Source organism: Hemibagrus wyckioides, linkage group LG22, assembly GCF_019097595.1.
Source record: "Hemibagrus wyckioides isolate EC202008001 linkage group LG22, SWU_Hwy_1.0, whole genome shotgun sequence".
Classification (NCBI taxonomy): domain Eukaryota; kingdom Metazoa; phylum Chordata; class Actinopteri; order Siluriformes; family Bagridae; genus Hemibagrus; species Hemibagrus wyckioides.
Genome location: NC_080731.1, coordinates 13144460 through 13170786, shown reverse-complemented (window position 1 = coordinate 13170786; position 26327 = coordinate 13144460). Strand labels below are relative to the sequence as shown.

The 26327-nt window shown below is 41.7% G+C and overlaps 2 protein-coding genes across 13 annotated transcripts in view; one reads left to right on the top strand and one right to left on the bottom strand.

The window, feature by feature from the left end:
* cntrl (centriolin) overlaps positions 1 to 23488 on the top strand; it is a 34809-nt gene extending 11321 nt beyond the window's left edge. For all 4 annotated transcript variants that reach the window (XM_058375291.1, XM_058375289.1, XM_058375290.1 and 1 more), the window contains 29 exons: positions 317 to 493; positions 703 to 837; positions 1530 to 1675; positions 1772 to 1982; positions 4468 to 4623; positions 4933 to 5112; positions 5603 to 5710; positions 5869 to 6010; positions 6141 to 6283; positions 7034 to 7214; positions 7301 to 7599; positions 7896 to 8053; positions 13747 to 13906; positions 14016 to 14146; positions 14261 to 14401; positions 14500 to 14626; positions 15391 to 15555; positions 16124 to 16283; positions 17237 to 17352; positions 17591 to 17778; positions 17909 to 18066; positions 18360 to 18433; positions 18893 to 19072; positions 20743 to 20968; positions 21115 to 21272; positions 22051 to 22254; positions 22344 to 22406; positions 22580 to 22759; positions 22898 to 23488. In XM_058375291.1, the coding sequence (XP_058231274.1) occupies positions 317 to 493; positions 703 to 837; positions 1530 to 1675; positions 1772 to 1982; positions 4468 to 4623; positions 4933 to 5112; positions 5603 to 5710; positions 5869 to 6010; positions 6141 to 6283; positions 7034 to 7214; positions 7301 to 7599; positions 7896 to 8053; positions 13747 to 13906; positions 14016 to 14146; positions 14261 to 14401; positions 14500 to 14626; positions 15391 to 15555; positions 16124 to 16283; positions 17237 to 17352; positions 17591 to 17778; positions 17909 to 18066; positions 18360 to 18433; positions 18893 to 19072; positions 20743 to 20968; positions 21115 to 21272; positions 22051 to 22254; positions 22344 to 22406; positions 22580 to 22759; positions 22898 to 23014 (4584 nt within the window). In that variant the 3' untranslated portion in view covers positions 23015 to 23488. The remainder of the gene's footprint in view (positions 1 to 316; positions 494 to 702; positions 838 to 1529; positions 1676 to 1771; positions 1983 to 4467; positions 4624 to 4932; positions 5113 to 5602; positions 5711 to 5868; positions 6011 to 6140; positions 6284 to 7033; positions 7215 to 7300; positions 7600 to 7895; positions 8054 to 13746; positions 13907 to 14015; positions 14147 to 14260; positions 14402 to 14499; positions 14627 to 15390; positions 15556 to 16123; positions 16284 to 17236; positions 17353 to 17590; positions 17779 to 17908; positions 18067 to 18359; positions 18434 to 18892; positions 19073 to 20742; positions 20969 to 21114; positions 21273 to 22050; positions 22255 to 22343; positions 22407 to 22579; positions 22760 to 22897) is intronic.
* The window catches only part of atxn2 (ataxin 2), a 30097-nt gene continuing 26932 nt past the window's right edge, over positions 23163 to 26327 (bottom strand). For 8 of the 9 annotated variants that reach the window (XM_058375295.1, XM_058375301.1, XM_058375293.1 and 5 more), the window contains 3 exons: positions 26132 to 26303; positions 25865 to 25956; positions 23163 to 25748 (listed from right to left, as the gene is read on the bottom strand). In XM_058375295.1, coding sequence (XP_058231278.1) covers positions 25880 to 25956; positions 26132 to 26303 — 249 coding nt within the window. In that variant the 3' untranslated portion in view covers positions 23163 to 25748; positions 25865 to 25879. The remainder of the gene's footprint in view (positions 25749 to 25864; positions 25957 to 26131; positions 26304 to 26327) is intronic. The other variant, XM_058375299.1, reaches the window with a different exon arrangement.

Sequence of the window (26327 nt, the reverse complement as noted above, 5' to 3'; positions counted from 1 at the left end):
CTTATTAAAACTGGCAACAACATCAATAAACTGAAGAAATTCATGGAATATAATATAAATATTTAATATAAAGTGTAACGTCACATTATCAGTTAGGAACATGCCTTCATTGTGCTAAAACACCAGAGACCAGCAAAGTAAAACAGGTTTCTGGTATGAGCTAGGGGAGACTTCCAGGGGAAAAAAAAATCAGGAAAATGGTGGATAAAATTTGATTTGATGACCAAAACTGTGTAATTGAAAAACAAGCAAAAAAAACAAACAGTTTTACCGGTTGTGTGAATTGTATGAAAAGAGAAGGTGTTGGTTGGTATAGGAGTTGCTGCAGCACCAGAAGGAGTTGCAGACTCTGCGGAGGGAGAACTCAGAGCTGAAGGAGGCTCAAGGTCATGTCAGTGCCTATGAAGCTGATTTGGAGGCCGAGCTGCAAGAGAAAGACTGTAAGGTCAGCCACCTGGAAGAGGAGCTGAGTCGATTGCACCGGCTTAGTCAGGTACCTCCCAAAAGCACTTTGAGATGATTAAATGATAAGTTATATTAAGTTAAGTTATATTTAATCTAGTTATTTTTCGTGCTTATGTCAGATCAAAATGTATTATTTCAATTTTAAGGCAAAAGCATTTTATACACTATGAACTGTTTGTAAGTGCCTTGCATCCTATGCACTGAAATGCCTGGATTGACTCTTAATGTCACCTGTAGCTAGAGCATTCTGCACTGCAGACGGAGCTGCAGAAGGAGAGACAGGCTAAGGAGAATGCACTGGCTCAGCTACAGCTAGCTGCAGAGAGAGAGCTGGAGAACGCTGATCTCCTGCAACAGCTCAACACGCTGCAGGTGTGTTCTCACAGACAGATGCAGTTCTCTGCCTATATTCACAATAGGTGCTTTTTTTCCTACCACATTTCCCAGTTTAGTCAATTGGCCAGTTCCCACCACTCGCTATCTTCACATGATGGCTTCCAACCAAGGAGAGTGAAGGCTGGCTAGCATGTGCTTTCTCTGAGACCTGTGAAGCCAACCAACACATCTGATTTTGAACTGCTGCTCTTGCTACATCACAGGGCAGTCAGTGAGCTTACATATGCCCACAATTTGTTAGTGTTGGTTTGATAGTCAGGGAAAAAATACTAATGCTCTTTTGGACTTCTGACTGACAATAGTGACAATCTTCTTGATTCTTCTTTGGGCTTGACCAGTGAGCTTTGCAACTCAGCACAAGTGACAATAATCAAGACAGAGTCCCAGTTGAAAAGTGCCATTATTATTTAAAATAAAAAAGAGAAAATGAGCTAGATTTACTATTAATTCTGACCAGATAGAAGCAGTTAAGGTTCAGTTGCTACTACTGAGTAAACATAATTAGCTTGCCATCTATGCTGCTATAGTTACAAGGTTGAACATAGTCTTATCTGTTTGCTCTTGAGATGCTTGACTAAACTGGGCTAAAAATAATCCATAGTGTGGTCTCCATCTGCAACTATGGGCTGTTTACTTTTCACTATGATGTTGTCTATGTGTAACTTTAGAGGGAGAAAGGTTCCCTAATGGAGAAAGTCCGTGTCTTGCAAAAAGACTTGCAGCAAATCAAGAGGGAACTGCTGTGCCCTAAACAAGTGGCCAGGAGTTTGCAGGGGCTAAAGAGAATCATTGCCACAGGGTCAGGTGAACTAAGGTATGATATCACAATAATTTGGGGAACAGTTGAAATAAACATTTGAACTGATACTCAATTGAGTAGCAATCATGCTGATGTGGGTTCATCTAACAGCAGAGTGACTGGTGACGGAGATATGCTGAGCGAAAGCTTGGCTGAACTGCAGGAAGAGCTGCACCGCACAGTTTCTGCTGCTTTGAGAGACCGAGATGCGGCCCAGAGTGCTCAGGATAGGCTGGAACATGAGCTGGGCATGCTCAGAAACAGGCTTGCACACTATCAGCAGAAATACCAGAGCGCATGTGAAGAAGCCCAACAGGCCAGGGTGAGTTGATTATTTTGCACAAACCCATAGGGTCATAAATTATATTATGAGTGTTTATGGCAACGTTGTTGTTTGGAGTTTAAATTAAGCAATGTATTTTTAAATATAATATATGCATTATTCAGTTCAAGTAGATTTCATTTACATAGTGCATTTAACAATGAACAAAGACACCCATGGGAAATGTGAACCAGACACTTCTAGGTGACACCAGATTGTAGATATTTAATCTCTGCAACTGTACGATATATATATATATATATATATATATATATATATGTATATGTATGTGTGTGTTGAAAGGACCTTCCGTACAAGCATCATTATCATTTTTTATTTTATTCTAATTTTAGAATTAGTATACAGTAAATAGAAGTCTATAGTGTATATATACAGGTGAAGTTATTTACTGTATAAGACTTTCAGCTTTTCTTTCAGCTTTTCAATCAAAATTGGGTGAATGATATAAAACGTTTTATAGAAAGTGAAAGTCGACACTTTAAGCTCACAGCCATCGTTTATGAGTCTTTGTTTATAACACCCGTCTCAAGAGATGTTATATCTTAGGTTATCTTCATGGTCCCTTTATGTACACACACAATCAGCTGTTGGCGCTCTGAAGACATCCAGAATGCGGTTCCATATTTCTGAAGAACTGCTAAGGCCACACAGAGGATGCAGAGCTGGATGCAATTAGAAGACAAAGAGGAGACACAACAAGCGGTCATCATGAAAATGTTAGGTCTCTTGACAATAAGATGGATGAATTCAGCACACTGACTGGGACCCAAAGGCAGTACTGGGAGTGTAGTGTGATTTGTTTCACTGATACATGGCTGAACAAGTATATTCTGAACTAGAATGAGGGTGTGTTGTGGGTGTGGAACTACTGTAAGCAGACTTTTTGGTTTTGAAGGACAAGGAACAGATGCAGAAATCATTGAAGGACTGAGGAATGAAGCAGATCACCAGCTTTAAAGCAAAACAACAAATACTGTACATTGTGGGGGGCAGTCTAAGGTCAGCTCTTTTCTGAACCCCCAGCAGTTATCATACCAGCCACAGGTAATTGTGGACAATGCAGTCATGTACTCACATCCATGGTACAACTGTGGTGAGAAGGCATTTGGCGTGAGTCTGTGTCCATGATGGGCTCAGATACAGTAGGTCTGTATCTGTATCTGTCAGACAGGCCTCAGGTTCTTCTAAGCAGCAGTGGACCACCAGAGGGAACTCTCTTCCCCATCCTCTTTCACACTGTACACCACAAATTTTCTGTACAGATCAGATCTTGTTCATTGTCCACATCAGGGATGGACAGGAAGAGGAGTACAAGATCTCGTCAACAGCATCATGGATTGGTTTAGGAAGAACCGTCTGTTCCTCAATATGGCCACAACCAATGGGGTGGTGGTGGTCTACAGGAGGAAGAGGACCACAGCCACAACCAGAGGAAGCTTAGGTCCTTTATGTTGTCTGCAAGTTTTTAATCTTATTAAATCTCAATAAACTCACAGCCATTACTGACAAACAGCATCCCCTCTGTGACCTACTGTTTAGACAGCAGAGTTCCTTTAGTAGAAGACTACTTTAGCTCCACTGAAGTAAGGAGCAGTGCAGAGCAGTTGGTTGCACACGGTACAACTTTACCGTTGTAATAGGTGAATTTTTCTCTCGAATCTTTCTAAGGAATTAATTGTGAATTAATACCTCAACTCTCCTTTTTCCACCAAAACTATTTGTTGGGAGCTCCACATGGTCAATAATCATGGTTGGGCTGCTATAGCCCAAAGTTTTTTTCACTCTGTCAGCAGGGGAAATCTTTGGCTGTAGACAATGTGAAATATTCATTGTTCTCCGAGGAGTCCACCTTCCCACTTTCTGAAGAGTTACAGTGTAAAGAAGCCCCAAACGAGCTTACCACCTGTTGCATGCCCAGAGTGAAGCACAAGTGTGGATCAGTGGTGGTTTATGCTGCAGTATTATTCCCTTCACTGCCAAGGACTACAGAACCATTCTGGAGGAAAATATGCACCTAGTTCACACAGCAAGACTGGTGACAGTATCTTGTAGCTTTGTACACATCTTGATGTAAATATCAGAAAATAGATGCTGAAATTCTGATCTATCTTATTTTTATTTATTTTTTATCTATTATCTATATTTTATTATTTATTGTTACATATCATGTAATATACAATATATTAATTTTTTCAGTCTTTATTTTGTCATTCATTTTCCCAAAGGGGATTGTGGTTTTGTTTAAAGATTTAAGAGTCACTGCCTTTTGAGAGGTTAAACGTTCTTATCATAGTAAAACTTTCATCATATAGTAAACCCTCTCAAAATACTCTTTAGCTTCTTAGGAAAATTGTTCGGGGAAATGCAGCAAGTCTAAGAAATAAAATGACAGGTTTTTCTTAGAGAATTCTTCCAGGCTTTAATTAGTGTGATGCTTTAACCGATTTTGGTCACAACCCAACAGGCAGCAGAGAGGCGTGAGGAGGAGGCTGAGCTCCTCCAGCTGAGGCAAGAGCTGCAGGAGGCACAGGAGCAGCAGTATCTGACACTACAGCGTCTCCAAGAAGCAGAGAGTGAGAGAAATCGTCTATTCTTGGAGTTAGGGAAGCAAGACAAACAGGTGTGTGAAAGCAATCTAGGTTCTTTTTGATATGATATTTGGCAGGAGAATATATATATATATATATATATATATATATATATATATATATATATATATATATATATACACACTATATTTACTATATTATATTATATTACTACATTATATTATATATACTATATTATATATACACACTATATATATATTATATATACAGTGTATATATAATATATAATATGTTCATAGTGAAACACTTTGAATATTGAATATTTTATTTACATGTGAAATGTACAGAGGTGTGTTGTATAGCTGTGTGTTTGTGCATAGGTAAAGGCCGAGGAGACTCATACACAAGAACAGCTACAGTCCTTAGAGTTGGAGTTAAGAGAGCTTAGGAGATCCTTCACTATTGCTGATCAGCTGGCTGCCGATCAGCTGAGTGCTGCCAAAGATAAGCTTCGCTCACTCCACAGCACAGTGCAGAGAATCAGTCAGGAGAGAGCAGAGGTACAATTGTGCAACTGGATATAGAAATGATTTCATTGCTTTTATGCATCTTCATCTTTGGCCTTGCATCTCAAGAATTCAGATCACAAATGGTCAGTGTTAATGTATACTTACATTCTTGAGATGCATAATACAAGGTGTTAACAAGGCAAAACATAAATTTTGCCTGCCTTGTGCATTGTGGTCAAGTTCATTAGAGCTGTGAAATGAAATGTGAATGATTAGAGCAAATGAAAAACTGCACAGAAGTCTGCCACTTCCAGTAATGTTAACACTTTCTTCCTTCCTTTCAGACCTTAGAAAGCATGTTTTCACCAGGCAATTTCATTCAACTGTGTAACATATATACTTGCAATGGTTGAGTTTATAAGTTAGTGATTTCCTAGAAATAATATCAGGTTTTATTTTGCAGATTTGCCAACTTTCTCTGGTCACAAAGTGCCACTGTCGTTCTGACAAATGTTAATATCAGGTGCTTTTTTGTTTGTAGGATGCAGAGGAGCTAGAAGAATCCAGGATACAGGCTGCTCAAGCCATGCAAGATCTAACAAAGGCAGAGGCAGAAATACAGGATCTACAGAAGCTGCTTCAAGACAGGGTAAGGTAACACTAATTATTACACAAGTTTCAGTAAATGATCCATCATATGATTTTAGGACCATGATGACTTGTCACATGATATAAAAAAGGGAAGTAAAGAAAAAGGTGCTTAGCTGAAAAATTAGTCTCTGTCCTAATCTGTATATTGTTTTTTAGGTTCCTCTATCAGACACAGATAGCCTTAGTGTCCCAGACCCCAAATTTCAACAGCAGGAGTTAGCCAGGCTGAGCCGAGTTTTAAAAAGCCAACAGGTTCAGACTAAACATCTTCGAGATCAGCTGGCTCAGGCACTGGAAGGTAACAGTGTTAATTTAGTGCCGTTTTACTCAATAAATGTTGTTGTTTTTTTTTTTGTTTTTTTTACTAAATAATCTTTGGTCTATTATTAGAATTAACTTATTAAAGCCTCAACTGTTTGCATGTATAGAGAACAGTGGAAACCTGGATGAGCTGATTGAGGAAATAGAAGCTCTTAGAGATACTCTGCTGCAGCAGAGCAATTACCTGTCCAGTTTTGTACGTACTACACATGGCAGTGGATGCTGGTACTACGTTCCACCATATCAAAGTGTGAGTTACTTTATCAAGTATAAACCCCTCTCTCTCTTTCTCTCTCTCCCCTACCAGAATACATCTATATTGGGGCCATTTGGTCCATTATTGTTATTATTTTATTAAATAATTATTTATTAGCCAACCATAACAGAAATTTAAGACTACATTCTTTACACCCTAAGGGTGTGATTATACTTGATATATGACTGTGTGTGTGTGTGTGTTGATGTTGACTTGGACTGTGTGAATGTTGTGTGTATTAGCTGTGTGTTTGTAAATATTATGCGTGAGATGTGTGTCTCACAGGAACTGTACTGTTAGCTATTGTTTAGTGATTCTCGGGTGTGTGTGTGATGAGTGGTTGAGTGGAAAACAGGTTGAACGATATTGCGCACCTTGTCTAATATATACAACACCTCTGTAAGCATTTGGACATTTTCACACTTTCTAAATCTCTTTTGAATCGACTTTGTCAAAATATCTGCCGTCATAACTATTTGACCATAAGGTTATTTCATTTTTGCTTGCCTTGGTGACACACACACACATATACATACACACAAGTATATACAGACACAATTGTGTCTACATGATAAATGGCTACATTGCTAACGCCAATTCTTTATTCAGATGAAAGTAATCAGTGTCTTAAAGGACACATTATACGCTTAATTTATTCATTTTCTTGACTGAAGTATGTAAATGACCTTAGATTTTTTTGTTTGTTTCTTAATTTTACTGGAAGTTATATATTTATCCTTCCAGCACCAGAGTCTTGGTTCTCAGACTACACAGGACTCTGGCCTGGGTTCTCAGTATGTTCCATCACCTGAAAGAGGCAAACGTTCCAGAAGCCAGCAGCACAAAGAGACAAGACCTTCTTCCAGCTCGGGATACTGGGTTTATTCACCCCACCAACATGACCCACACAATTATCGGAAAAGAGGTGATTAGTGTTGGCCGTGTGTATGAATTTACCATTTCTGATATTGTCTCCAGGGAAAACAAACCTCTCGTGTCCCATCCCTATAGAGTCTTCATACACAAACAGCAATGGTGAGAGCGATGAGGAAGGTGTTAGTGGAACTCATTTCACCCCCCCACCAGGCTCAATCATCTATACTGTGCCCCCTGATGGCACTCATCTTCCCCCAGGCATGGTCATTTACGCCCCTCCTGTACCAGGCCTAGCCGTGGGGCCTGGTGCAGTGTTTTATGGCCCTCCGCCTGAAGGGGTCAGACTGGTTTATGGCCCTCCTCCCAGTGGTCTACATATCCCTCTAATCCCTAATGGCACGCTACACTGCAATGTGCCTGGTCATCTGGATATGGTGAGACAAGATTTTGTCAGCCACTTGAAATATTGAAGAGGCCCTAGCATGCTTATATATTAAGGTTTTAATATTAGTTAGGTAAGCCACATTTATGACTGGGATGCTATACTGAACCACAGATATAAGATGAATAAATCAACTGCCTTTTTACATTTATGATTTAGCAACAAACTCACTCACAAGAAGATATTGCTTAGTTATAGAAAGTGATTTTTGTATGCGTGCAGTAGGATATCATGGTTGTGTTCTTGAGTCTGGTGATGTGATGATGTATGGGGTTTTTTGTTATTCAGACACACTCTTCTAGAGTGACAGACAGTTTGTCAAGGGAGGAACAGTCAGAAAGAGTGGCAAGTAAGCGGGACCTACTCAGGCTGGAGGAACAGAGGTCAGAGTTGCAGATGGAGCTTAAAGAGCTGCGGAGAGCTGTGAGCCGAATTCAGCGCCACAAGTCAGTGAAAATTGACCTGCTTACGGTTTACACACTACACTCACACCTGCTCTCTACACACTACACTCACACCTGCTCTCTACACACTACACTCACACCTGCTCTCTACACACTACACTCACACCTGCTCTCTACACACTACACTCACACCTGCTCTCTACACACTACACTCACACCTGCTCTCTACACACTACACTCACACCTGCTCTCTACACACTACACTCACACCTGCTCTCTACACACTACACTCACACCTGCTCTCTACACACTACACTCACACCTGCTCTCTACACACTACACTCACACCTGCTCTCACTCTACACACTACACTCACACCTGCTCTCTACACACTACACTCACACCTGCTCTCTACACACTACACTCACACCTGCTCTCACTCTACACACTACACTCACACCTGCTCACACTCTACACACTACACTCACACCTGCTCTCTACACACTACACTCACACCTGCTCTCTACACACTACACTCACACCTGCTCTCACTCTACACACTACACTCACACCTGCTCTCTACACACTACACTCACACCTGCTCTCACTCTACACACTACACTCACACCTGCTCTCTACACACTACACTCACACCTGCTCACACTCTACACACTACACTCACACCTGCTCTCTACACACTACACTCACACCTGCTCTCTACACACTACACTCACACCTGCTCTCTACACACTACACTCACACCTGCTCTCTACACACTACACTCACACCTGCTCACACTCTACACACTACACTCACACCTGCTCTCTACACACTACACTCACACCTGCTCTCACTCTACACACTACACTCACACCTGCTCTCTACACACTACACTCACACCTGCTCACACTCTACACACTACACTCACACCTGCTCTCTACACACTACACTCACACCTGCTCTCACTCTACACACTACACTCACACCTGCTCTCACTCTACACACTACACTCACACCTGCTCTCACTCTACACACTACACTCACACCTGCTCTCTACACACTACACTCACACCTGCTCTCTACACACTACACTCACACCCGCTCTCACTCTACACACTACACTCACACCTGCTCTCTACACACTACACTCACACCCGCTCTCACTCTACACACTACACTCACACCTGCTCTCTACACACTACACTCACACCTGCTCTCACTCTACACACTACACTCACACCTGCTCTCTACACACTACACTCACACCTGCTCTCACTCTACACACTACACTCACACCTGCTCTCTACACACTACACTCACACCTGCTCTCACTCTACACACTACACTCACACCTGCTCTCACTCTACACACTACACTCACACCTGCTCTCACTCTACACACTACACTCACACCTGCTCTCACTCTACACACTACACTCACACCTGCTCTCTACACACTACACTCACACCTGCTCTCACTCTACACACTACACTCACACCTGCTCTCTACACACTACACTCACACCTGCTCTCACTCTACACACTACACTCACACCTGCTCTCTACACACTACACTCACACCTGCTCTCTACACACTACACTCACACCTGCTCTCTACACACTACACTCACACCTGCTCTCTACACACTACACTCACACCTGCTCTCTACACACTACACTCACACCTGCTCTCTACACACTACACTCACACCTGCTCTCTACACACTACACTCACACCTGCTCTCTACACACTACACTCACACCTGCTCTCTACACACTACACTCACACCTGCTCACACTCTACACACTACACTCACACCTGCTCTCTACACACTACACTCACACCCGCTCTCTACACACTACACTCACACCTGCTCTCTACACACTACACTCACACCTGCTCACACTCTACACACTACACTCACACCTGCTCTCTACACACTACACTCACACCTGCTCACACTCTACACACTACACTCACACCTGCTCTCTACACACTACACTCACACCTGCTCACACTCTACACACTACACTCACACCCGCTCTCTACACACTACACTCACACCCGCTCTCTACACACTACACTCACACCTGCTCTCTACACACTACACTCACACCTGCTCTCTACACACTACACTCACACCTGCTCTCTACACACTACACTCACACCTGCTCTCTACACACTACACTCACACCTGCTCTCTACACACTACACTCACACCTGCTCTCACTCTACACACTACACTCACACCTGCTCTCTACACACTACACTCACACCTGCTCTCTACACACTACACTCACACCTGCTCTCTACACACTACACTCACACCTGCTCTCTACACACTACACTCACACCTGCTCTCTACACACTACACTCACACCTGCTCTCTACACACTACACTCACACCTGCTCTCTACACACTACACTCACACCTGCTCTCTACACACTACACTCACACCCGCTCTCACTCTACACACTACACTCACACCTGCTCTCTACACACTACACTCACACCTGCTCTCACTCTACACACTACACTCACACCTGCTCTCACTCTACACACTACACTCACACCTGCTCTCACTCTACACACTACACTCACACCTGCTCTCTACACACTACACTCACACCTGCTCTCTACACACTACACTCACACCCGCTCTCACTCTACACACTACACTCACACCCGCTCTCACTCTACACACTACACTCACACCTGCTCTCACTCTACACACTACACTCACACCTGCTCTCTACACACTACACTCACACCTGCTCTCTACACACTACACTCACACCTGCTCTCTACACACTACACTCACACCCGCTCTCACTCTACACACTACACTCACACCCGCTCTCACTCTACACACTACACTCACACCTGCTCTCTACACACTACACTCACACCTGCTCTCTACACACTACACTCACACCTGCTCTCTACACACTACACTCACACCTGCTCTCTACACACTACACTCACACCCGCTCTCTACACACTACACTCACACCCGCTCTCACTCTACACACTACACTCACACCTGCTCTCACTCTACACACTACACTCGCACCTGCTCTCACTCTACACACTACACTCACACCTGCTCTCACTCTACACACTACACTCACACCTGCTCTCTACACACTACACTCACACCTGCTCTCACTCTACACACTACACTCACACCTGCTCTCTACACACTACACTCACACCTGCTCTCACTCTACACACTACACTCACACCTGCTCTCTACACACTACACTCACACCTGCTCTCACTCTACACACTACACTCACACCTGCTCTCTACACACTACACTCACACCTGCTCTCACTCTACACACTACACTCACACCTGCTCTCTACACACTACACTCACACCTGCTCTCACTCTACACACTACACTCACACCTGCTCTCTACACACTACACTCACACCTGCTCTCACTCTACACACTACACTCACACCTGCTCTCTACACACTACACTCACACCTGCTCTCACTCTACACACTACACTCACACCTGCTCTCTACACACTACACTCACACCTGCTCTCTACACACTACACTCACACCTGCTCTCTACACACTACACTCACACCTGCTCTCTACACACTACACTCACACCTGCTCTCTACACACTACACTCACACCTGCTCTCTACACACTACACTCACACCTGCTCTCTACACACTACACTCACACCTGCTCTCTACACACTACACTCACACCTGCTCTCTACACACTACACTCACACCCGCTCTCTACACACTACACTCACACCTGCTCTCTACACACTACACTCACACCTGCTCACACTCTACACACTACACTCACACCTGCTCTCTACACACTACACTCACACCTGCTCTCTACACACTACACTCACACCTGCTCACACTCTACACACTACACTCACACCTGCTCTCTACACACTACACTCACACCTGCTCTCTACACACTACACTCACACCTGCTCTCTACACACTACACTCACACCTGCTCTCTACACACTACACTCACACCTGCTCTCACTCTACACACTACACTCACACCTGCTCTCTACACACTACACTCACACCTGCTCTCTACACACTACACTCACACCTGCTCTCTACACACTACACTCACACCTGCTCTCTACACACTACACTCACACCTGCTCTCTACACACTACACTCACACCTGCTCTCTACACACTACACTCACACCTGCTCTCTACACACTACACTCACACCTGCTCTCTACACACTACACTCACACCCGCTCTCACTCTACACACTACACTCACACCTGCTCTCTACACACTACACTCACACCTGCTCTCACTCTACACACTACACTCACACCTGCTCTCACTCTACACACTACACTCACACCTGCTCTCACTCTACACACTACACTCACACCTGCTCTCTACACACTACACTCACACCTGCTCTCTACACACTACACTCACACCCGCTCTCACTCTACACACTACACTCACACCCGCTCTCACTCTACACACTACACTCACACCTGCTCTCACTCTACACACTACACTCACACCTGCTCTCTACACACTACACTCACACCTGCTCTCTACACACTACACTCACACCTGCTCTCTACACACTACACTCACACCTGCTCTCACTCTACACACTACACTCACACCCGCTCTCACTCTACACACTACACTCACACCCGCTCTCTACACACTACACTCACACCCGCTCTCACTCTACACACTACACTCACACCTGCTCTCACTCTACACACTACACTCACACCTGCTCTCACTCTACACACTACACTCACACCCGCTCTCACTCTACACACTACACTCACACCCGCTCTCACTCTACACACTACACTCACACCTGCTCTCTACACACTACACTCACACCCGCTCACACTCTACACACTACACTCACACCCGCTCTCACTCTACACACTACACTCACACCTGCTCTCACTCTACACACTACACTCGCACCTGCTCTCACTCTACACACTACACTCACACCTGCTCTCACTCTACACACTACACTCACACCTGCTCTCTACACACTACACTCACACCCGCTCTCACTCTACACACTACACTCACACCTGCTCTCTACACACTACACTCACACCCGCTCACACTCTACACACTACACTCACACCCGCTCTCACTCTACACACTACACTCACACCCGCTCACACTCTACACACTACACTCACACCCGCTCTCACTCTACACACTACACTCACACCCGCTCACACTCTACACACTACACTCACACCCGCTCTCACTCTACACACTACACTCACACCTGCTCTCTACACGCTACACTCACACCCGCTCACACTCTACACGCTACACTCACACCCGCTCACACTCTACACGCTACACTCACACCCGCTCTCACTCTACACGCTACACTCACACCCGCTCTCACTCTACACACTACACTCACACCTGCTCACACTCTACACACTACACTCACACCTGCTCTCACTCTACACACTACACTCACACCCGCTCACACTCTACACGCTACACTCACACCCGCTCTCACTCTACACACTACACTCACACCCGCTCACAGTTTGCACTATATTCTTACACCTGCTTGCAGTCTGAATTATACTCTGAACCTTTTTTGATGTTTGAAATCAGTTAAGCTAGATATGATTTATTTACGAGCAGTGTGTGTGTGTGTGTATATATATATATGTATTTTTGTTGTGTCTGCGGACAGGAGGCTATTGGAAAGTTCAGTAAGTCATGCAGAAGAGGACACTGTAATGGACGAGGTGGAATGTCTGGGGAAAACTCTCTCCAAACGCAGGACTCAGCTACGAGAGGTAGAACGCCTCCTGTCAGAGGCTGAAGCAGATCTGAAGGATACCAGAACTAAGGTCTGCCACAACCACACAGCACTACATTTCAATATGAGAAGTCTTAAAATAATTCACATCAATTTAAACATGATTATTTTATTGTATATATTATGTATTATATATATAGACCAAAGACACTCTGCAGTGCTACAATGAAGCTAAGAAGAAGTTAAAAGAGACAGAATGTGAGCTTGAGGAGATTAAACAGCAAACCCAGGATAGCACCCGACAGCTCACACACACCAAACAACAAATCCGGTACTACTCTGACTATGTAAACAATCCTGTAGCACTTATTTTAAACAATATGATACTCTTGCTTAGTTTAAAACTGCTTGGCTTCAGACAGTTATGTCCAAATCTTTGTCTCAGGGATCTTCAAGAAGAGGTAAAAGATCTGCAAACATGTAAGCAGGATCAGGAGAGCACACTAAAACAGGTGGAAAAGGCGATTGAAGCTCGAGATGCAGAGTTCCATGAAGTCAACAGAAATCTGAAGAGGGTAAACACTAAGTAAGTGTCTTTCTTTTGTGATATGACAGCAGTCCTTCAAAGCTTTTCTTAGTCTTTTTTTGTTTTTCTTACCACAATGTTGTCTGTCTGTTGTCAAGAATGGAGGACATGCAGAAAGAGCTGAGAGAGGCACAGTACCAGGAGGCTAATCTTTTTATGGGCTACAGAGACTCTGAGGATATTCTATACACCCGCAGAAAAGAGCTGGAGCATCTAAACACCCAGGTAATGTTAACGGTCCTGTTTAAAAAAAGATGTCAAAAATTTTAATCTCGCCTTCAGACTTTATAGCACGACTTAGAAACACATATTATGCACAAATTGCTTTTGAGCAGCACATCAGCTGTCTTAGTTGGTTTTTCCTTACATCTGCACTGTAGCATACACTGAATAGCATATGTGCTCAGTCATAGTAAGAAGGCACAAAAATGAAACTCTTCTCTGCAATAAGCGAGTCATAAGCAGTGTGATTTAAAAAGATTGACCTGCACAGTAAAAATAAAGTCAATTTTTATTGATGTAACAAACAATCAAATAAATAACAGCCTTAAAAAGGGTGTAGAAGTTATGCCTCAGATTGTATGTAATGACATTATTTGCTTTCAGAAACAACATTTCTCAGTAAGGTGTGATTGATGACTGTGCTTCTGTCAGACAGACAAGCACAAGATGTGTTTTGACAAAGAGGAAATAAAAGCAGAAGTCATGACGCATTACCCACATCTAAGGCCTACATGTATATTATCAGAAATTAGCAAAATAGGAGCTAGTACAGTTGATCTGTAAAGTTGCAACTTTATATATTTTAGTATAAAATCAGTGGCATTGTACTTATTTATCTGTTGTTTAAGATATGTCTGTGTTTAAAATAACTTATTTGTCTATGTTTAAAATAGCTGTTTATGAATAATTAGACTACATAATTATTGGCATAAATATGTTGCTCATTTGTAGCTCACTTACGTGTGTGTGTTTGTGTGTGTTTGTAGGTGCTGCTGCAGAAGGAACAGCTGTCTTTACTGGGCAGGAAGCTAGAGCAGTGGAGGGAAGAGGAGGGCATTGTCAGGGCAAATGTGGAAAAGCACAGGCAGAGCCTGGTGGAGGTGCTGAGGCAGGGAGAAGAGGACGCACACCGTCTGCAGCAACACATTAAGGTTCACAATATTAACTATTGTAATAGCCACCAAGTAGCATTGGTACAAATGTTATCTGTTAAAGACACATCTCTACCTACTGTGTCTATAGCACATGACATTGCTCAGTTACTCAGAATTCCTATAGAATGAAGGTTATAAATAATTGAATTTATAAATATTTAAAAAAATACAACTATTATATTCAAATCTACATTCATATTTATCAAAATAATGCTAATAAGAAATCTAACATTCTAATAATCATAGAATATGATAGATGTGAGAGAATGTCCTCCTAAATCCGTTTTAGTTGTATATAACATATTACACTGACAAAATGCAAAGCAATTCCAGTTCCACTTTCTGTAAGGTTTTGTGGTAGCCATGCATTTCTTTGTTTACATGTATACAACAAATTCTTTCCTCTAAAGTTTACAAATGCTGTTCATCGAGTCAGTACATGAAGATATGCATTGCGTATAAATGCTTATATACCACAAGTAGCTTTAGACTTGCATATGTGAGTGATTGGAATGTGGAAACATCATGATTCGTCTGTGGACGAAATGGACGTGTGCATGTGTAGGAGCTGCGTGAGGATGTGCAGTCTCTGGCTGCACAAAAGGGGGAGCTGGACTCCCAGCTCTCAGAGAGGAGACGAAGACAGGCTCAGTATAAAAGGGAAGAGAAGAAAATTCACGAGAAAATGCAGAATCAGCGTGCAGTCATCAACAAGCACAAAGCAGGTAACATCTGAGCACTTCTGCATATTACTCCTGCATGGTAACAGACACACAGTCAGGGATTAGTGTAAATGAACACAGAACATTAGATGTGTTTTACAACATTACAGGTGTTGTGACCAGGCAGTTTTTATTTGTAGCTACCATCGAGGCAACAACCAGCCAAAAATGTGATTATTATTTTTTTCTTTGGTATGTATGTTTACATTTTTTGCACTTCACTATGGTTTGACACACTGACTCAGTCTGAAACCCACAACCTGTTGCACTACTCACCTCGCTGTAACTATGCTAATTGGCTCAATGTAGAATAGTTTTTGCTATGTGGATTAATAAATCTGCACAGGCCACAGAAAGTGATGTTAGAATCATTTAGTTAGTGGGCACACATGTTAGGTTTGTGGGCAACATGTTGCAGGGTAGCCTTGTTTTCAAGGTTTTAACATAATACAGTAGGATGCAGAATTTTTAGAAATCTTATTTTGGTTCAGCTATACTACATGAGTGTGATGTTCAGCTAACTACATGGTTTTTGTTATGTTCTACTCTGGCTATCAAATTTGCATTACATTAAAGACTAGCATATATCTAATGCATTTTAGACTGGGAAAAGAGTGAAACTAATAAGTGAATGTTATTGTTATTATCATTTTTTATTAATGTTTAGTTTACTTAAAATTCAGAATAAACTGTGCCACAAGTGCTATGTATTTACTTACAGATAACCGTTTCTACATTAATTGATTGATTCAGGTCTTCATTAGGCAACTTAATGTAGTGTAAGGGATCTCTGGCATTTTAATTTAATGTTTTTTGTGTTTAAATGCAAAAAGATTTCATATATAGTATTTAGCCGGTGAAATTCAGCTCTAATGTTATGTGGTCCTGAGTTCTCACAGAACGGTTGGCTGTTAGGAATCTATTTTCAGGATCTTGTGTTCTCTTTCTGTGTATAGAGCTGAAGCAGGTCCTGGACATGATCCAACTGGAGAGTGTGGAGCTAGAGAGAGTGAAGGTTCAACACAACCAGAAACTGGACCAGCTGGAGAAGAGCCAGGAGACTTTGCTACAGGTGAGCCCTAAGTCATTTAAAGCCAGAATTTCTTATTCCTGCTATACTTGGTTTCCTGCCATTATTCAGCATACAGAAAAACAAGCAGTTCTCTTATTATGTTATAAAATATTATTATTATTATTTTTCCACTGAAAAAGAATAAATACAAACATATATTAATTTTTTTGGTTGGTTTTAGCACAAGATTTTCTGCTGTGAACGAGTAATTGTGGAATTGGTATGTTGTGCCTTGCAGGTGCGTCTGGAACTGCAGGAGGTGGAGAAGGAGGTGCAGGAGCAACAGACTGAGCGGGAGAGACATAGGAGGCTACAGGAGCAGGAGATCCTCACACTGAAAGAGCAGACTAATGCCGCAGCCATAGAGAGGAGCAGCCTGCTGGAGCAGTGCACCAACCTGGAGGCCCGCCGCTCACATGCTCAGAGGTATCTGTTCTGTGTATTTTTAGTAATACTGCAGCATTTAGACTAGCAAGTCTATGATTATGATAAACAGCAGTGTTTACTCTGTGAACTATATTAAAGTGGCTTTAAATGCTGTTATCTGCTGTTGCAGATGTCAGGAAACAGCAGAGGAGGGGGTGAGAAAAGCAGAGGCAGAGTTGCTGAAACTGCAGGCAGAGCTGGCTAAGCTGAAGCTGGAGCACAGACATGCCCAAAGTATCCGAGAAGAGGTCAACAGAGATGCTGCCACAACCCAGAAACAACTAGAAGGTTTAAGCCATATTTAAGACATTCTTATGAGTCTGAAATGAGATTTGAGTGCCAGTGTAAGCATAATTAATGGTTAACAGGTTCTATTAATTGCTAATAGTTTTGTTTGAGCTCTGTTGATAACTTCAGTAGTCGTATATGAATGTGCTTCACTAATGTCGGTGGAATGGGTCAAAAATGTTATATAACCCAACCTACTATACTATACTATACTATACTATACTAGTTTTAATTGATAATAAAAAAAACTTGTATATGTTTGTGATCTGTGGCTAATTTGTTGCTCCCTACAGAGAAATCTAAGGATCTGAATAAACTAAAGGAAGATATTGCACACTCAACAGTTCAGCTAGAGAAAATTAAAAAGGTGTGTATAAAATCTACCCGTGTATCTAATCTGAGTTTAAACTGATAAGGAGTGTTAGACCATCTTTCAACCTGATTACTGCCCTCATTACTCTGGACATTCAATTCAAGGTCAGTTTTTTTTTTTTTTTTAGAAAACTCACATGTATGGAAATTTGTGTGTGACAAATACATACTCAACTGTGACAAATGAAAATACTGTAAATGTAAAGTATTTACTTTTCTTGAGGTTTATTTTGTTGGTGATCAGATGGAACCTGATTGACTGTGTTAATAATTTACACACAGTTTCTATCTTCAGGAAAAGTTGCTCTATCCCTAATAGAAATTATTTTAAATAATAATCTATTTTGTCCCAGCGACTGCTGTTTCCAGTATGAGTGAGTTTTGAGACTTAGGAAACAGGGAAGCATCCCAAAAGAAATAACAGCCATCATCCATGTTGCATTTCTGCGTACAGGAGGTAGAAGATGCTCAGCGAGAGCGGGATGAATTTGTGAAGCAGCAGCAGCACCAGAAGGCTGTGATGCAGGACAAAATCCAGAGGAGACAACAACGAATAGACAAATTGGAGCAGCAGCTGAAGGAGATTGAGGCATCTGTGGAAAAGAAGGAGATGCAGTTTGAGCGACAGGAGGAGGTAAAGTAACAAATATGTTTGGGGTACAGTTATACTTTAAATTAAATGAATGTATGACACAGGCATGTGTAGGATATTAATTAATCTTGTCATGTCTAACAGCCTCGTTTAAGTTAATTTCACCTAATTTCACTTTTTTAAATACTATTCATATTTTTGTGTTTATTTGATGTATTCAAAGGCAAAAATTAATGAAACGTTTCCAAGTTTACTGAATAAATGCAGTTCTGTTTTACTCCGTCAAACTGCCTGAGAGTCACCTCTATACCTACTATTCACACTGAAAACAATGACACAGTATTTGCTATAGCCACCACTGTCATTCAGCAATACATCTATTTCTTCTTCTTGCCTCATGTACTGATATAAGCAAAGCCTGTTCACTTATCAGATTTGGACTTTAACTCTGGCCCACATGGCACAGCTGAAACAGCTTACTAGTGATGTCTAGTGATGTCTGATAATCATAACAAGAAGCCCAGAAAGCAGTCTGAGAATGTGAATGCTTGGTTTGAATAAATCACCAATTCAGAAGCTTAGCACATGTAACTAAGAGGCTAATGGTCTACAACCTATAGACAAATGACCGATGTTTCTCATGTTGCAGACATTTTTCTGCTTGGCAATCCATTTTCGCTTTGTGTGCTCCTGTTGAGGATGAAGAGATTTTTGACAGCAGGTGTGATCTATGATTAGCCTCATTGTGTGCTGTAGAGAGTGGTGTCTGCAGATCTCTGTGTCCTAGATCTGGGAAAGGTTTTCCAACACTTATGGTGTTCAATCTTGAAGAGAGGGATTTTGCATTCCAACCAGGTCACCTGTGCTAAAAGATTTAGTTTCTCACAATCACAAACTGACAAGCCTACAACCTGGCAGTCCGGGAAATGTTCTAAACATGAGTTGCCCAAAACTTAGGATTTGTATGCTCTTAAGTAAAAGTTGGTCCTCAAATGGTCATCATTTTGACTGGATCCTTAACTGATTTATTTTCAGGAACTGCTAGGCAGTGGGAAGTGCCCACGTATCTTTTCACTCGCAAGCACTTTAGCAAAAAAGCATGAGAGAACTGAATGTTCTGACCTTACATAATGACCTTCTGGTTGAACCTGGGATTTTATACCCAAGGTCCTTTTCACCTAGTTTTAGAAATCAAACAAATTGATCCTGTAGCATTCCATTAAGGCAAGCAGAGTGTTCTTTGTTATATCTGGCAGATTTGTATCACTGCTGTTTAATTTACACTGGACAACAGACATGATAGGGTCCCACTCAACTCTTCATCTGTCACAGAGGAAAGGCATAAGGGACTCCCTTGTCTATACACAGACTGGCCCACTGGGTGCTGGACATCATTACTGCTAGGCATCATTACTACTGCCTGTTCTCCTCATGGGAAATGGTCAGGGGAATTAGTGACTTGCTGCTCCAGGAAGTGTGTTGCTGTCACCTTGGCATCACCATGCACTTTCAGTCCTAAGGAGTGTTGGTGGTAATGACATCGTGGCATATACTGTACATTATCCAGGTGATTCTAACTTCCTCAGATTGGGAGGAGGTGAAAACAGAAACACAGTTACAAACGTACATGACTAATATTCTATGATGCATGTTTCAAAGCCTTTTTATAGAATAATACTAAGGTGCAGTCACCTTTTCCTTTTTACATTTAGCGCCTGATGATCCAACAGCAGCAGAGTTCAGAGCTGGAGGAGCTACAGAGACAGCAGCAGCAGAAGTTGCAGGCTCAGCTACAGGCTCTAGAGGAAGCTCTGTCGAAGCGAGTGGAGAAGATGGAGCAGGTCACGGTTGCTGTGGAAACGCTAGAAGAGCAGAGACGCTTCCTGCTGGCAGATCAGCAGCAGTGTGCTTTACTGCAGGACAGAGTGGCACAGCTGGGTGAGTTTACACCCCAGTCAGTTTCTGCCTTCATACTGAAGTATAGGGTCTTACTTGATCACTGATCTTACACACAATTATTTGTAGCCTGTTTGGTTGCACACTTGGTCAGTGGTGAAAAAACGGGGATGTGTGTGTGTTTGTAGAACAAGAGCTGGTTGAGAGTGAGGCCAGGCTATGTGCCAGTGCAGAGGAGCAAAGAGAAACAAGGGAGGAACTTGAAACCTGCCGCTCTGACATCCAGATTCTTCAAGGTACTCTTGCCACCGAGAGGGAGCGTGCAGATAAACTACAGCAGGCTGAGGTGAGAGCTGTTTCCTTGATTTCTTGCTACAAGATCGTTTGAAATATCATATTCTATAAGAATGCCTGAAGCTGGGTATAGGACTGCTCTTTTAATCCCATGCCTTTTTACTCCTGCTTAACCTTGACTATGGTAACCTGCACATGCAAACTCTGCTCATTACCTCAATATCTCATGAAACTTCATCTCAAAGTTAGATGTATGTGGAATTATCAACATAAACAGCAGATGAACTGATTAAAATTTGCAGATGATCCAAGCAGAATCGAGGCCACAACAAAGTCAAATGACTGTTTGTTTGTTTTACTTCAAAAGCTTTTTTCCTAGGTAAAGTATATTTTGACGATATTTGAGATTTGTAATAGGAAGCATTAGCGCAATGGAGCCATCAGCAGCATAAATACAGAGGGTTTACTACATGATGTAATCTATTGGTAAGCGTCAAAAACAGGAAGAGCAGATGAGAATTTGCGAAATTTTAAAAAAGGTGAGAAGAGAATGTAGAAAGGAACTACTCATGAACCAAAGTATACCGCCAAAGTATTATGCTTGGACATGGATGGCTGCCAGGAGCCGGTTCACTTGTATTTATTGATGATGTGACTGCTGACGAAAGCAGCAGAATGAATTCTGAAGTATTTAGTCGACATTTTCTGCTCACATTAATAGAATTAGCTGCTTATGGCGCTTATTCACGATTTGCACCACTGAAATTAGTCGGATGAATTCAGCGAAAGAGGAGCACTAATTATGGCAGAATTTTGATTTGTGTCCTCAGCTCTGGAGTCAGGGAGAGGAGGACGGTCATATGCAAGACATTAAAGATACTGCGCGCTCGCTGAGAGCTGAAGTGCAAGCAGAGCTGGACAGTGGTTTGAAAGAGCTAGAGCTGCAGCCCATGACCACTTCAGACATGGACAGTGACGAGGAGAACCACACATCCGCAGCACTGAACACTGGGAAAGCGGCCTCCAGCAGCAGAGTATGGGCTGAGATTTTCAGAGAGCAACACTTAATTAAACGTTAATGAGAACATAAAATGGTGACGATTGTGATTATTCCTGTCTGCAGGACGAGCAGTGGCGAGGAGAAGTGCTGAGAGAAAAGCTGAGGCAGCATGAAGATAACCTGAAGGTACAGTGCGACTGTCATTTAGCCATTAGTGTGAAAAATATCACTACAATTAATTTTATTTTATTATTTCATTATAAGATGGCTTTTTTTTCCGCATTCTCTTGTTGTATTCTAGACGCTGAGTGTCTTTTTTTTTTTTTTTTTTTTTTCCCCCCCACTCTCCTCTGTTGTAGGCACAGCTGCGCAGGTGCATGTTCTCTCAGCAGGAGGCACTGAGTCTGCGCAGGCAGCAGACGGAGGGGAGCATCCAGGGCCTGCGCCGACGAGTAGACAAACTGGACCAGCTACTGACCAAGTCAGGCCAGGATTTCCATTACAGTGGTGACTCCAACGTCCTCCCCAAATATATGTGTGTAAGTGAAAACTGCCGGATAGTGAAAAAAGAAAAAGTATGTGGTCTGTTTCACTCGTCAGCTTGAAGGAGCACACAGAAACAGGAATGATGTGAAAAGTGTAAGCTGTTTAAAATGTTTCGGTGTAAATGTTTGCAGTCAGACACAGAAAGATGGCGGCCGCGGAGGGAGAGAGATCACTCCTTAAGCCCCATTAGGCAGTACCTCACCGTTCCTGAGAAAGACCAACCTGACATGCTGAGCCAAGTGCACTGAAGCCAAAACCTTCTCTCTGGTTGCTACTGAAGCCAAGTCGCAGTGTGAAGGAGATTCCCAGCTGTCATCCTGCAGCAGTCATGCTGTGTTGAGACACGCTCTGTGACTACATGAGGAGCTGAAATATATAAAGGTGCAAATTTTCTGCTTTTTTTTTTTTTTTTTTAGGTTTATTACCTCAGAGCCAAAAAGAGTCTTTTTTTTTTTTTTTGCTTGAGAGAAATTATTTGACTTTTTTTTTACAAATAATTTTAACATTTTTGATAACATTTTTTGATCTACTGCGCCTCATGTCAGTGGTATACGTGACTGGAGGTTTAATGCCTTTTTCACCTCCCTGTACAAACGTTTTGATAAAGTCCGCTCTTTTTACCACGAACTAAAATATTTATTACAGCACTTACAATTTTTTTTTATACATCACTGTTCCTCACATTTTTACAATTGTGTGCAATAAAAGTCATTTTAATCTAGTCTCCCATTTCTTTTTTTAATAATTAAAGTAGTTACAGTTTGTCGAGAGTTACTTAAACACACTGCAAAGACGATTAAAGGTTACAGAATTGTGTACTTCGCAGTGGAAGAAATATTTCTGTGTAAGAATGTTCTATACTGAATAACTCAAAACTAGTGTGAATATTTACCCAATTTACTGCTCGTGTTACTGAGTGTAAGGAAATTAATTGCTGCCATTTCTTTGGGCAATAAAACACCCTCTCTCATACACAATCGTACCCAATACAACATGCGGTGAAATGTTTTGAAGCGTTCTGAAGCATTTCACTGCAGGGTGAATGTAACTGTGCATCATTGTGTGTGTGACCATTTGAAAAGAAGCTGAACATCTCGAAGGAGGAAGGATGCTTAAATGCCCCCCCAAAAAAAAGGGCAGCGATTAATTTTCTTTTCATGTCCACACTCAGAAACATGAACCTCTAACAAAAATAAAATAAAAATAAATAAATAATTGGGGGAATGTTAATACATAGTGGTCATGTCGAGTTTCTACTCCATGCCTGGTAAGATAAAAAGCATTTAGCAGGCACAACATTCTTGGATACAGCTCTGCAAATCATTTTTTGGGGGGGAAATATCATAGCAAATTATTGTGGTGATATTACTCATTAATTGCAGTAATTAACTGGAATAATTTCCAATTGAACAGAAACCAGAAAATCCTGTGGTGTGTTGGAAAACTCTGACTCTTTCACCAAATAAATAAATAAATAAATATTAAACATCTTTTTACAGATCACAAAAGCATATCGTTGGTCTATTTTTTTATTTATTTTTTATTTTTTTAAATTAACACGTTTATTGATTATGCAGATCGCCTGCATACGTCAGTGAGAACGAGTTAAAACAAGGGCATTACTATAAACCTGTGGCTGGAATTAGAGCTAGCTGTATTATTAGCACTACTGTTAGAGAAAATGAAGCAACAGCTTCAGACTAAACAGATTCAAGTGCTGCAAGTCTAACACCACTAATGGAGTATTAATAATAGTAATAAGTATCTTAAGCACTAATACACTTCAGGAACACAGAGCTCAAACACCACAGCTCTAGTTCCTTATTAATTCCTGATTAGCTTCGGAGTGCATCTGAACTGCTGCAGGTGACCGACTCGCAGCTCACAGGATTCTGACTGTAATAAAATCTGGCCCTGTACTCACTACCACCGTGCTTTTACAGACGTGAAAATATAAAGAGAGATGCACTTGAACCGTGAAGACACAAAGCTCTCTCTTCCAGGGCACAAGGGCTTCACCCACGGGTTTAAAGAGAATGCAAGATGATCATTTAAGTCACAGCTCAACCCTAATGAAAATGATGGTAGATGTATTAAAAGGTGTTCTTCACTTTAATAAGATTACTGTTCAGCGGCTTGAATAACACACCATCTACAGCGAGGTGTATTGAAGCATGGTGGCGCACCCTCATGCCACGTGACACTGGGTTTTCTGTGTCTACTAACATTAGCTTGTTTTTAATAGAAATCTGTATTAAACACAAAGGAAAACAATGATCAAACACAAGCCATTAACAGTTTTTACAACTTTTTTAATGTTTTTATTCTTTTTTTTTTTTTATTCATTTATATTATCTACAAAGTAAAATTGTTTTTCTTTAACTTAGCAGTTTTATGACAGTCAGATGTAACTGGGGCCCGTTCAGTTTGATTAATAAATAATTAATCCTTTTTTTTTTTTTTTGCCAAACATTTTAAAATCACTGGAAGTTTTTTGTTTTGTTTAATTTGATTAGAGTCATTTTTGCTTTGTACGTTTTTTCCTTTACCCCGAGTTCCTGAACACGGCAATAGCAGCAGCATTTAACAGTAATGTTAATACTGTCAATTCACTGGAAGAATTTGTTACTTAGAAGGTGCAAACAAAATGCAAGTTCCAGTTTCTTGACATTCAGTTTTTCACTCATGGCGTCTAAAACAGTCCCTCTCATGTTAAAACTTGTGTTAAAAAAAAAACAAAAAACAAACATCTGTTCACCGCAACTTTGCTCATTAGCATTAATTTCTGATAGTTTAGCAGAAGTGCAGTGCAGCATGATCGATGGTTTAGTGGCCATTTCACTGGGCAAGGAGAGAAGGAGCAGGTGAAGGATCGGTCTTGCCCGTAGCTCACAGGGGGTTGAGAAGAGCATGTCAACTGGAGTCAGCTGAAAATACCCGATCTTCATCTTCTCTAAAGTTGCTGCTGATGGTGAGGTTGTACTGAGAAGAAGGCGGAGAGAAGCAATTTTTTAAAAAATGTTTAAATTGCATAGTTTATATATTTTTACCTATGCCAAAATTTGCATTTATGCCATTTGCCAGAGTGACTTATAGACCTGAGCAGTTAAGGGTCACTCAAGGGCCCAGCAGTGGCAGCTTTTGGTGATCCCAGGATTAGTAGTCCAACATCTTAAGCACTGAGCTACCACTTCCCCAAAAACCCATTTTCAGAATACACACACACACACACACACACACACACACATACACACAATGTCTGCGCTGGAAAACTGGGATGCTAATTTGTATCTGCGATTTAAATTTCACAGAAATTTTTATGGTAATGTTTACAGTGTTTAGTCCTGAGAATGTTGACTGAATACCTGGAGGATGTGCCATGTAGGAGAAATGTGTGGTTGAGGAGACAGGGATTGGGTTGAGTGTGCTCTGGGGTAAAGGAGGCTGTGGGCCTGCAGGTGCTTGTGTGGCCATCAGCATGACGGGGTGAGATGGAGTGCCATGATGTGGAGGCACCATCCCTGACTGCATGTGTGCCTGCAACGTTAATGGAATGACAAA